Source organism: Cebus imitator, unplaced genomic scaffold (genome assembly GCF_001604975.1).
Source record: "Cebus imitator isolate Cc_AM_T3 unplaced genomic scaffold, Cebus_imitator-1.0 Scaffold93, whole genome shotgun sequence".
Lineage (NCBI taxonomy): Eukaryota > Metazoa > Chordata > Mammalia > Primates > Cebidae > Cebus > Cebus imitator.
The window spans coordinates 5,253,504-5,266,396 of NW_016107408.1; the positions used below are offsets into that span (position 1 = coordinate 5,253,504).

The 12,893-nt window shown below is 52.6% G+C and overlaps 2 protein-coding genes across 10 annotated transcripts in view; both read left to right on the forward strand.

Moving 5' to 3' along the window:
• SLC16A5 (solute carrier family 16 member 5) overlaps positions 1 to 12,893 on the forward strand; it is a 28,418-nt gene that overhangs the window by 10,843 nt on the left and 4,682 nt on the right. For 6 of the 7 annotated variants that reach the window (XM_017535705.2, XM_037741031.1, XM_037741033.1 and 3 more), the window contains 2 exons: positions 1,511 to 2,320; positions 3,647 to 5,012. In XM_017535705.2, the coding sequence (XP_017391194.2) occupies positions 1,511 to 2,320; positions 3,647 to 3,879 (1,043 nt within the window). In that variant the 3' untranslated portion in view covers positions 3,880 to 5,012. Of the gene's footprint in view, positions 1 to 1,510; positions 2,321 to 3,646; positions 5,013 to 12,893 lie in introns of those variants that run through there. The other variant, XR_005201430.1, reaches the window with a different exon arrangement.
• ARMC7 (armadillo repeat containing 7) overlaps positions 8,177 to 12,893 on the forward strand; it is a 14,394-nt gene continuing 9,677 nt past the window's right edge. For 2 of the 3 annotated variants that reach the window (XM_017535723.2, XM_037741035.1), the window contains exons 1-2: positions 8,177 to 8,655; positions 8,739 to 8,882. In XM_017535723.2, the coding sequence (XP_017391212.1) occupies positions 8,565 to 8,655; positions 8,739 to 8,882 (235 nt within the window). In that variant the 5' untranslated portion in view covers positions 8,177 to 8,564. The remainder of the gene's footprint in view (positions 8,656 to 8,738; positions 8,883 to 12,893) is intronic. The other variant, XM_037741036.1, reaches the window with a different exon arrangement.

Consider the following 12,893-nt stretch of genomic DNA (forward strand, 5'->3'; position numbering starts at 1 on the left):
ATGGTCTCGATCTCTTGACCTCGTGATCCACCCGCCTCGGCCTCCCAAAGTGCTGGGATTACAAGCTTGAGCCACCGCGCCCGGCCTATATTTTTTAATATAAAAATAAAAATTAAAAAATAAAAGACAAAGTACTGGAATTACAGGTGTGAGCCCATCGCACCCAGCCCTTCCACAGCATTTTGTTGTAAGGGGACCGGAGAAATGGACTATATCCAGAAGTGGTTATGAGGTCAACAGAGGGTTGTTTTTTTTTTTAATGGGAGAAATAATGAAGTAGAATGATCAAGGAAAGAGAAAAAGGATGATGCAGGACAGAAGGGACCTGCTAGAGAGGTGCCTCTGAGTGGAGAGAATGAAGGACAGAAGGGAGGGACAGCCACTGGGGCACGGGCAGGCCATTGTCACTGGTGGGCATGTGGACAGCTGAGCATGAGGATAGGGAGGAGGCGTTGGGATGCACAGAGGAAGAGACCCAGTACTCACCTAGCAGGGCAGGCAGCGGGTGACCGAGGGAGCTGTACTGGTGGCACAGGCAGCCTGAGGCCATGGTCACACGTGATTGGGAGCTTTCTCTCCAGCATGCTCAGGTGTGCAGCTGCAGACACCGAGTGGGTGGGGAGTTGGGAAGGCCCCTCTGGAGAGGTGGCGGCTGAATTGAGAGGAACATGGAAAGTCTGGAGGAAGCAGATTCCAAGCAGAAGGAACAGTAGCTACAAATGTCCCGAGGTAGGGGCAGCTTCATGTCCAGAGGCAGAGAAAGAAGCTACTGTGGCTTGATCATAGTGAGTGACGGAGTGGCCTGAGATGGCATCTGAGGGGTGGGCTGGAGCCAGACCACAGAGAGCCTTCCAGAGCTTCGTGGATACTTTGGATCTGTTTTCAAGTGGGATGGGAAGTCTTTGGAAGGTGTTAAGCCAAGAGAGAACCTAATCCAATTTGGTGGTTTGTTTGTTTTTGAGATAGAATCTCTCTCTCTTGCCCAGGCTGGAGTGCAGTGACAATATCTTGGCTCACTGCAACCTCCACTTCCTGGGTTCAAGCAATTCTCCTGACTCAGCCTCCCAAGTAGCTGGGACTACAGGTGCCTACCATTATGCTCAGCTAATTTTTGTATTTTTAGTAGAGAGGGGGTTTCACTATGTTGGCCAGGCTGGTCTCAAACTCCTGAGCTCAAGTGATCCACCAGCCCCAGCCTCCCATAATGCTGTGATTACAGGAGTGAGCCACGGCGCCCAGCCCAATTTGGGTTTTTAAAAGATAACTCTTGTGCTACACCAAGGGGAACAGGAATGCCCTGGCAGCCTTGGGAGGGCAGATCTGGGAAGGGGTGCTTACAGGGAGGTGGTGAGGCCAGCTAACTCCATCTTCAGTCCCCGGGGACTTAGACCTGGGTATGGACTAGAATCAGAGGAGGGCAGGTGTGTGGAATGGGCCGACACCACCCCTGGGTACAGGTGGAAGGCCCCCCCAGCATGCCTCCAGGCTGGTCTTCCCTCTTGCCCCGCAGGCCTGGGCATGTGCTTCAGCTTCCAGTCGAGCATCACGGTGCTGGGCTTCTACTTTGTCCGCCGACGGGTGCTGGCCAACGCACTGGCATCTATGGGCGTCTCCCTGGGCATCACGCTCTGGCCGCTGCTCTCCCGCTACCTCCTGGAGGATCTGGGCTGGAGGGGTACCTTCCTTGTCTTTGGTGGAGTCTTTCTCCACTGCTGCATCTGCGGGGCCGTCATGAGGCCTGTGGCCACCAGCGTGGCCCCTGAGACCAAAGAATGTCCCCCGCCACCTCCCAAGACACCTGTGCTCGGCTGCCTGGCTGCCTGTGGCCAGACCATCCAGCGCCACCTGGCCTTTGACATCCTGCGGCACAACACAGGCTACCGTGTGTACACGCTGGGCGTGATGTGGTCAATCCTGGGCTTCCCACTGCCACATGTCTTCCTGGTGCCATATGCCATGCGGCACAGAGTGGACGAGCAGCAGGCAGCCCTTCTCATTTCCATCATTGGCTTCAGCAACATCTTCCTGCGGCCCCTAGCCGGGCTGGTGGCAGGACGGCGGGCCTTTGCCAGCCACCGCAAGTACCTGTTCAGCCTGGCAGTCCTGCTCAACGGGCTCACTAATCTGGTGTGTGCGGCATCAGCCGACTTCTGGGTGCTTGTGGGCTACTGCCTGGTGTACAGCGTGTCCATGAGTGGCATCGGCGCCCTCGTCTTCCAGGTCCTCATGGACATCGTCCCCATGGATCGCTTCCCTAGCGCCCTGGGACTCTTCACCGTCCTGGATGGACTTGCTTTCCTCATCTCCCCGCCACTGGCCGGTGAGGAGCTGGGAAGGAGGGCAGCCAGGCAGTATGGTAAAAGGGGAACAGACTAGACAGCTCTGGGTCCAGTCCAGCATCTCCAGGGTGTGTGCTGCAGCCGGTTTTCCACCTGGCATTCAGGGTAGGAACAGCTGAAAGCATGGCTTTGTGTACCAGACCTCAGTCCTCCATCATCGTCCCTGTACCTCCTTTTTCCTTTTTTTTTTTTTTTTTAGACGTGGAGTCTCACTCTGTCACCCAGGCTGGAGTGCAGTGGCACAATCTCGGCTCACTGCAACCTCCGCCTCCCAGGTTCAAGTGATTCTCCTGCATCAGCCCCCTGAGTAGCTGGGACTACAAGTGTGTGCCACCATGCCTGACTAATTTTGTTGTATTTTTAGTAGAGATGGGGTTTCACCACGTTAGCCAGGATGGTCTCAATCTCCTGACCTCATGATTCGCCCACCTCATGGCCTCCCAAGGTGCTGGGATTACAGGCGTGAGCCACTGTGCCCGGTGCATCCAAGGGAATTTTTTTCTTTTCTTTTTTTTTGAGATGGAGTCTCACTCTATGGCCCAGGCTGGAGTGCAGTGGTGTGATCTCAGCTCACTGCAATTGCTGTTGCCCGGAGTTCAAGTGATTCTCCTGCCTCAGCCTCCCGAGTAGCTAGGATTACAGGCGCCTACCATCGCGCCTGGCTAATTTTTACAGTTTTAGTAGAGACAGGGTTTCATCATCTTGGCCAGGCTGGTCTTGAACTCCTGACTTTGTGATCCACCCACCTCAGCCTCCCAAAGTGCTGGGATTATAGGTGTGAGCCACTGTGCCTGGCCACAAGGGAATTCTTTTTCCTTTTTTTAAATAATTTTTTTTTTTTTTTAAATAAAGATGGGGTTTCACCGTGTTGGTCAGGCTGTTCTTGAACTCCCAACCTCAGGTGATCCACCCCCCTTGGCCTCCAAAGTGCTTGGATTACAGGCGTGAGCCACCACGCCTGGCCAGGAATTCTTTAAGCAAACAAGTTGGGAGAGCTCTCCAGAAGGAGGCATAGGAGAGATCTGGAGGGTGCTGAGCAAAGATTCCACTAGTTCCCTGCCACCAAGGGTCAACAGGTCATGTCCCTGAGTTATCTTGCAGCCTGAGGACTCTTCCTGCCCAGGCCAGAAGGGTTTAGTGTTTCTTCCCCTCCTTTCATTCAACAAGTATCTGTTGCATGTCTACTGGGTGTCAGCCACAATTCCTGGTACAGCAGAGACAAAAATAAAATCCCCGCTGTCAGGAACACACAGTTTGGTTGGGGGGAGGCCTGGTAGCACTGGCCTAACTTGATCTCTATCTGCTAGGGCTCCTCCTGGACAGCACCAACAACTTCAGCTATGTTTTCTACATGTCCAGCTTCTTCCTCATCTCAGCTGCCCTCTTCATGGGCAGTAGCTTCTATTCCCTGCAGAAGAAGGAGCAGCAAGGCAAGCAGGCTGTCGCGACAGATGCCTTAGAGCAGGATCTTTTCTTGGAAGGCAAAGACGGTTCTGGGAAGCAATGGTGCCCTGAGATCATGTATGTGACCAGCGTCTAAGACCCAGGGGTCACCTATGTGACCAATGTCTGAGTCCTGAGGTTACTGAGTGAAGAGTCTCAGCCCAGGAGGGGGACCTCCAGCTCCTTGACCAGGTGCTCTGGTGAAGAGCAGCCCAGGAAACTCGGGCTGTCAAGGCTGTGCAAGCTGGGACTCTACCAGGAGCTGAGACCTTGGTTTGGATCCCAGAATCGGTGAAGTCTGAGGGCCCGCCCTGCAGTCTCAGCAGGACCTACTCTATCTAGGGACTTCCTCCTTCCTTTCCCCACCCTGTCTCCTTGGTGGGGAGGATTATTGCTGGGTGGGGGAAGCCAGACATTTGACCAGGGGAGAGGAGGGCTTGCCAGGCAGCCCGAAGACCGCTGTGAAAATGGAACTGCTTCTGCAAGAGAAGTTCTTCTACTCCCCAATCCTGTCCTCCGGAGGCCCCCCTTTCCCCCTGCTGTGTTAGAGGTGTCAACCCTGGGGTAAGTGGCTGGCTGATCCAGCTGCCAGTTCACCCCTGCTCCCTGTACACCTGTGCCTTTGACATGGAGGTCTGAGCTCCCCCAACACACATTTTGCTGGTGCCTTTCCCCAAAATCACCACCCAGGGGTTAGCTTTCATCAGCCCACTCTTGTCCCAGCAGGGTACCGAGGGAATGAGAAAACAGAATGTGTTTGAATTATACACAAAAATGTTCCCTGCAGCAGGTCATAAACTCTGTGAACTAATAAAGCTGGAAAACAGGGCTGGAGTTTTCCCCAACCCCCTTCCTTTCCTCCCCCCTCAGTAAGGGGTGCTCAGGTTCAGGATGTTGTTTGTTGATTCAGGCTTAACCAGGCTCTGGCAAGAAAACCTTATCAGGAGATTTTATTTTCATGAGCTGGTTCCAGTCTTCTCGTCCCCCATGTCCAGCTGGTGTGAATAAGTATCCTTGGGGATGTCCTGCTTCCTCCAGGAGCAGCCATGAGTGTCTCTTGTGGCCAAAGGCGGTACTGCAGGCAAAGCAAAGGGCTTGGGCGGGAATAGCCCTGAGTGTGTTTGACTCCACCACTATCTGCCATGTGATTTTGGGCAAATTGTTGACCACCTCTGAGCCTTGGAAAAGTAGGAGGTTACTTTGTTATGGCAAAATAATAAAATTTAATTTAATTTAAAAAAAGAAAACATAGGAGGTTCGCCTGGATGAGCTTGTCTCTTTCAGTTGAAAAGTCTGACTCGGTGATTATCCTGAAGACCCCATTGCCTTCTGGCTCCCCACCCAGTCTTACACTTGTCTGCCATCAATAACACGTGCTCTGAAGGGAGAATGCTTGCGTGTGCTTCTCCAGGTCCTGTCTCCTCCATCTCAATGGAATGGGAAAGGAGGAAGTTTGGTGCTAGTATCCACCAGGTTTTGAGTGCATCCCGTAAAGGGCCCACTTCCTGAAAACATTTAAAACAGATATCAGCTGGAGATGGTAATGTGCACATGTAATCCCAGCTACTCGGGAGGCTGAGGCAGCAGAATCACTTGAACCTGGGAGGTGGAGGTTGCAGTGAGCTGAGATAGCGCCACTGCACTCCAACCTGGCGACACAGCGAAGCGAGACTTCATATCAAAAAAAAAAGAAAAACAAGTCCAGGCACGGTGGCTCACACCTGTAATCTCAGCACTTTGGGAGGCCGAGGTGGGTGGATCACTTGAGGTCAGGAGTTCAAGATGGCAAAACCACGACTCTACTAAAAATACAAAAATTAGCCAGGTGTGACGGCAGGCACCTATAATCCCAGCTACTTGGGAGGCTGAGGCAGGAGAATTGCTTGAACCCAAGAGGCAGAAGTTGCAGTGAGCTGGGATCATGCCACCGTATTTCAGCCAGGGTGACAGAATGAGACTGTCTCAAAAAAAAAACAACAACAACAATAAAAACGTTTTGGGAGGCCAGGGCAGGAGGATGGCTTGAGACCAGGACTTGAAGACCAGCCTAGGGAACATAGAGACCCCATCTCTACAAAAAAATTAAGGAAAGTGGGGGAAAAGCTGAGTATGGTGAATCATGCCTATAATCCCAACACTTTGGAAGGCCAAGATGGGAGATCACTTGAGAGGCCAGCCTGGGCAACATAAGGAAACCTGCATCTCTACAAAAAGTTTGAAAATTCACTGGACATGGTGGCACAGACCTGTAGTCCAAGCTACTCAGGAGGCAGAGGTAGGAGGATCCCTTGAGCCAAGAAGTTCAAGGTCACAGTGAGCTGTGATCACACCACTGCACTCCAGCATGAGTGATGAGACCTTGTCCCCCTGCCAAAAACAAAAAGGCTATCACTGAATGTTCTGCATAGGAAACTGACCTCACCTGCTCCTAGGCAAGAGTGGCAATCATCTCTGGGCAGAATTCCTTCAATAAATATTTATTAAATATCTACTGTGCGCAAGAAACTAAGCAGAGGTAAGACCTACCAACGGCTGAGAATTCTACCCCAAGGAAGACCCCTCCCAGAGGCCTTAAGAAGGGAGAAGACCAATGAGGGAGGAGGATGGGGGTGGCACATCTGATTCTGCAGTCCCCACTTAGCTGATTGCCTGCGAACCTCTAGAGAAGGTCTGGGGCAATTCCTGGGCAGGGAGGAATGGAACTTATTTCCATCCTTGCCTCCGTTCATGGGCTCCCCTTTGCTGCTGGGTCCAGCAAGAGGCAGAGAAACTGCTTGGGCACCTTGGGGTAAGATGTACTTCCCAGGCTGCAGAGGCTCCCAACAGACACCAAGGAGCTTTGGGGAGGGTCCTGGGGCCTAAGCACCCAGACTAAGGTAGGCCCCCAGACTAACGTTGAAACTCCTGCCTCCAAGGGTGTGCGGTGCATAGGGCAGGGGCTGATGGCAAGGACCGGAAGCCTCAGAGGTAGGGCCTGCTTCCAATGGGGCCGCAGCTGGCTGGACTGTGACAGCCACTCTGCCTTCATCCAGGCCCAGGACTTCAGGTATGGTCCTTGCCTTTGTCATCCTAAATAACAGAGAGGCTCTCTCAAAGAAAATGCCATCTCTTTGGGCATAGGGCATTGCAGTGGTAATATGCATGGCATAGTAAACCATATGGGTATTCAGGGAGGTAAAGGAAGACAAAGGCTTTAAGGGAAAAATTAGGATTACCTGTTTTGAGATAATTATCGCTAGGTAGAAGGATTCATAACAAGAGTGACCAGTTCAAGGTTGGACGGGCAGTTGTTGGGCAGATGACCGTGCAGAAGTATGTTTTGTGCAAGTTTGTGATGGCCTTTATGCAACGTGGTGGTTTTTGCAGTCTTTGTGATAGTTTTGATTATCAGATATTTATGCATGAGAACTCTCTCGTCGTGGGTTTCTTGGACTCTGTCGGGGTTTTGTTTGTTTTTTAATGCAAGTGACTCCACTTTTGTACTCTCAGGACATGCACAGCCTAAGCCACCTATACCACATTGTCCAACACGATTGGAGTGTGGCAAGGCCACCTCCTTCCCTGGTGCTTTGTTCCCTGTGACCACTAGTAATCCAGCACACATCCGCTTCCTGAAAATCCCCGAGAGGGAACCGGCCGAAGGGCTTCAGCATCCAGAAAGCCCTGAAAGCGCCACATCCAAGGCTCCTTCTCCGGCTCCCCGGTGCTGCCCCAGGCGCGCGCCGTCCACCCGACTGACGAAAAGCCCCAGGACATAACCCAGTCCCCTTGATTTCTGTCCAGAGGTGGCGAATCCACCTCGGGGCTGGGATGGAGGGCGTATCGGGGTCGCCAGGCTTTTTGCAAAAGGGGCAAAGGACCAATGGGGGGCGCAGAGAGCTGATGCCCGCGCTCCTAAGGGCCTTCCTGGTCAAGGAGGCTGGGCCCCGCCCCCGCCAGCCGTGGGGGCCCTGGAGGTGCTTCTGCCTTGACGTCCTGCCACATGGGTTCTGGCAGACTCTGCTGCTCCTCGCGGAATTCCAGTCGCCCGACGTGGGCGTCTCACCTTCTAGGCCACGTCGGGGCGGTGGAGGACCCCGGGGAATCGGCAGGAGAGTAGGAAAGGTGGGGCGGGAAAGCTGAGCGAGGCCCTCACCCGCCCTCCCATCGGCCGGGGCAGCAAGTGGGTTTCTTTCTTGCGTTCAGATTTTGCAGTAATTTGCAGCTGGAAACGAGATATGGGAAACCAGGCTGCTCCTCGCAGTAAACCCACCCACACCCGCACCTGTCTCAGCGAAGCCGCTCGTAGCGGGCTGCACCCCAGGATGAAGGGCTGCCGCCTCCAGAAAAAACGTAACCACGCAGAGTACGCGCGCCAGGGAGTTCGCCGACGACCCCGCCCAGGCCCCGCCCCCTCCGCCTCGGCCCCGCCCCTTCCGCCTCATTAAGGGCGGAGACAGCGCGGCTTCCGCTGGGGGTTCGGAATAGAGCCCCGTAGCCGGGGTTCCGGCGCTGGTGTCCCCTCCGCAAGCTCCAACTCGCAGACTGTTCCTCGTCTCCCGCGCCCCAATTTCGATTTTCAAACCCAACTCCTACAGGATTCTGAGACCCCCGCCCCATCTCCCACATCCCATTTCCAGCTTCAAATTACTGTAGAATCTGAGCCCTGGAAAGAAACCCGTTTGCCGCCCCGCGTCTTCCCTCTCCACACAGGTGGAGGGCAGGTGAAGGTCTCGCTCGGCTTTCCCCCTGCACCTTTCCCACCCTCCTGCCCGTCCCTGGGGGTCCTCGGCCACACCGGCCATGGCCCAGAAGCCGAAGGTGGACCCCCACGTCGGGCGGCTGGGATTCCTGCAGGCGCTGGTCACAGAATTCCAGGAGACCCAGAGCCAAGGTGAGAGCCACGGTGGGGCCAGGGGGCAGGGTCTGCTGTGGCCGCCGCTCGGACCTGGCTCCAGTGCCGCTTTCCCGTTGCAGACGCCAAGGAGCAAGTCCTCGCCAACCTCGCCAACTTCGCTTATGACCCCAACAACTACGAGTATCTGCGGCAGCTGCAGGTCCTGGATTTATTTCTTGATTCGCTGTCGGAGGAGAATGAGACCCTCGTGGAGTTTGCTATTGGTAAGGGCGGGGCCGGTTCCCTAGATGTCTAATGGGCCGGGGTGAGATAAGTGAATTAGAATTGAGTCGTTGGGGCCAGGCGTGGTGGCTCACGCCTGTAATCCCAGCACTTTGGGAGGCTGAGGCAGACGGATCACTTGAGCTGAGGAGTTTGAGATCAGCCTGGGCAACATGGCAAAATCGCGTCTCTACTAAAAATGCAAAACAGCCGCGCACAGTGGTGTGAACCTATAGGCCCATGGAGACTGAAGCAGGAAGATTGTGTGAGTCTGGGAGGCAGAGGCCAAAGTGAGCTGAGATTGAGCCACTGCACTCTAACCTGAGCGACAGAGCGAGACCATGTCTCGAAAAAAAGATGTTTTGTTTCGAGACAGTTTCATTCTTGTTCCTCAGGCTGGAGTGCAATGGCAAGTTCTCGGCTCACCGCAACCTCCGCCTCCCAGGTTCAAGTGATTCTCCTGTCTCAGCCTCCTCAGTAGCTGGGATTACAGGTGCCCACCACCATGCCTGGCTAATTTTTGTATTTTTAAAAGAGATGAGGCTTTGAACTCCTGACCTCAGGTGATCCACCTGCGTTGGTTTCCCAAAGTGCTGGGATTACAGGCATGAGCCACCATGCCCAACCCAAAAGAGATGTCTTAAAAAGAGCAATTTCAGCCACTGCGCGGTGGCTCACACCTATCCTAGCACTTTGGGAGGCTGAGGCTGGAGGATCACCTGGGCTCAGGAGTTCAAGACTAGCCTGGCCAACATGGTGAAACCCTGTCTCTACTAAAAATACAAAAATTAGCTGGGCCTAGTGGCGTATCCTGTAATCCCAGCTACTTGGGAAACTGAAAAAGGAGAATGGCTTGAACCCTGGAGGTGGAGGTCGCAGTGAGCTGAGATCATGCCAGTGCACTCCAGCCTGCCCAGTGGGAGCAAGACTCCACTTCAAAAAAATAAAATAGGCCGGGCGTGGTGGCTCACGCCTGTAATCCAAGCACTTTGGAGGCCAAGGCGGGCGGATCACCTGAGGTCGGGAGTTCAAGACCAGCCTGACCAACATAGTGAAACGCCGTCTTAAAAAACATAAAAATAGCCGGGCGCGGTGGCTCAAGCCTGTAATCCCAGCACTTTGGGAGGCCGAGGCGGGTGGATCACGAGGTCAAGAGATCGAGACCGTCCTGGTCAACATGGTGAAACCCCATCTCTACTAAAACTACAAAAAATTAGCTGGGCATGGTGGTGCGTGCCTGTAATCCCAGCTACTCAGGAGGCTGAGGCAGGAGAATTGCCTGAACCCAGGAGGCGGAGGTTGCGGTGAGCCGAGATCGCGCCATTGCACTCCAGCCTGGGTAATAAGAGCGAAACTCCGTCTCAAAAAAAAAAAAAATAATAATAATAATAATAATAATAAATAAAATAAAAAAGCAATTTTTTGGCCGGGCACAGTGGCTCACACCTGTAATCCCAGCACTTTGGGAAGCTGAGGTGGACAGATCACCTGAAGTCAGGAGTTTGAGACCAGCCTGGCCAACATGGTGAAACCCTGTAGGTAACTAAAAATACAAAAAATTAGCTGGGCATGGTGGCGGGCACCTGTAATCCCAGCTACTTGAGAGGCTGAGGTGGGAGAATCGCTTGAACCCAGTAGGTGGAGGTTGCACTGAGCCCAGATGGCACCACTGCTCTCCAGCCTGGGCAACAGTGAGACTCCATCTGGAAAAAACAAAAAAACCCAACAATTTCAGGCAGGAGAGGTGGCTTAAACCTGTAATCTCAGCACTTTGGCAGGCTGAGGCGGGCAGATCACTTGAGTCGCAGAGTTCAAGGCCAGCCTGGGCAACATGGCAAAACCCCATCTCTGCTATTAAAAAAAAATAAAATTACAAAAATTAGCCTGTTGGCCGGTTGTGGTGGCTCACACTTGTAATCCCAGCACTTTGGGAGGCTGAGGCAGGCAGATCACGAGGTCAGAAGTTTGAGACCAGCCTGGCCAACACTGTGAAACCCCCATCTCTACTAAAAACACAAAAATTAGCTGGACATGGTGGGGGGGGGCGCGCCTGTAATCTCAGCTACTCTGGAGGCTGAGACAGGAAAATCACTTGAACCTCAGAGGCAGAGGTTGCAGTAAGCCAGGATCACACCATTGCACTCCAGCTCCAGCCTGGGCAACAAACGCAAAACCCTGTCTCAAGGAAAAAAAAAATTAGCCTGGCATGGTGTCCCAGCTACTCGGGAGGCGGAGGTGGGAGGATTGCCTGAGCCTGGGAGGTTGACGCCGCAGTGAGCTAGGATTGGGCCACTGCACTCAAGCCTGGGTGACAGAACAAGATCCTGTCTCAAAAACAAAAGTAACTCATATTTAGTGTTTTCATATCAAGAGAAGTAGAGATGGCTTGCAATCTGTAACTTATGGCTTCTGTAGTTGTGATCTTAAGACCTACTGAGTTATTCACTGGGCGATATTTATTGGGCATGTACTGTATAAGCAAGCTACTGTTCTAAATGCTGGGGTATGGTGAACAAGTTAGGGGAAGGTCTTTTCCCTCCAGGAGCTTACATTCTAGTAGGGGGGACAGGTGGCGAGCAAACAAAAAAGATGATGCTCAGAAGGAAATAGAGTAATGAGAGACAGCAGTGGAAGGTGGGGGCTACTTCAGTCTTGGCCATCGTGGGAAAGGCATTTTAGTGGGGACACGGCATGGGCAAAGGCCTTAAAACAGGAAGGAGCCAGAAGGAAAGCTGCTGTGGCAGGATCGTTGTAGTGAAGTGGAGAATGGCATAAAAAGAGTTTAGATCACGCCTGTAATCCCAGCACTTTGGGAGGCCGAGGCGGGTGGATCACGAGGTCAAGAGATCGAGACCATCCTGGTCAACATGGTGAAACCCTGTCTCTACTAAAAATACAAAAAATCAGCTGGGCATGGTGGCGCGTGCCTATAATCCCAGCTACTCAGGAGGCTGAGGCAGGAGAATTGCCTGAACCCAGGAGGCGGAGGTTGCGGTGAGCCGAGATCGCGCCATTGCACTCCAGCCTGGGTAATAAGAGCGAAACTCCGTCTCAAAAAAAAAAAAAAAAAAAAAAAAAGTTTAGAGAGCGCAGCGGGGGCTTAGATGTAGGCCATGGGAAATAGTTTAAGCAAACAAAACTTTGAGAGAGAACAAAAATTCCTTTTTCAAGCCATACACAGTACCCACCTGTAGTCCCAGATACTCAGGAAGATCGCTTGAGCCCAGGTGTTTAAGGCTGTAGTGTGCTCCGATTGCACCTGTGAATAGCCACTGCACTCCAGCCTGGGCGACATGTGCCTGATTACCTGGCTGAAGTGTTGTCACCAGGCTTCTCCACTGTGAAAGTACTCTTTCTTTCCTCTCTTTACATATTATACTCATTGGAAGGAAGTTACTACATAAATTATCTTAAATCTCTTTAGGCTGGGTGTGGTGCCTCATGCCTATAATCTCAACAATTTGGAAGGCTGAAGGGGGAGGATCACCTAAGGTGGAGTTCGAGACCAGCCTGGCCAACATCATGAAACCCTGTCTCTACTAAAAATAAAAAATTAACTGGGCATCGTGGCACATGCCTGCAGTCCCAGCTACTTAGGAGGTTGAGACAGGAACCCAGAAGGCGGAGGTTGCAGTGAGCCAAGATCATGCCGCTGCACTCCAACCTGGGCAACAGAGTGAGACTCCATCTCAAAAAAAAGACAAAACTTTTTATTGTTTTTTCTTTTTTACTTTAGCTTTTTATTGAACGTATTATAAATGAAGTTTAGTCAAAAAGACCAAAGCCCATGTCATCATCAGACTCCTCAAATTCTTTTGTTGCTTCCACTTTCTTCTCAGCTGGAGCAGCAGCGGTAGAGGGGCAGGACCTCCTGCTGGAGCAGGTCCACCAGCCCCTACATTGCAGATGAGGCTCCCAGTGTTGACATTGGCCATGGCCTTTGCAAACAAGCCAAGCCAAAAATGTTCAACATTTACACCGGCTGCTTTAATGAGGGCATTGATCTTATCCTC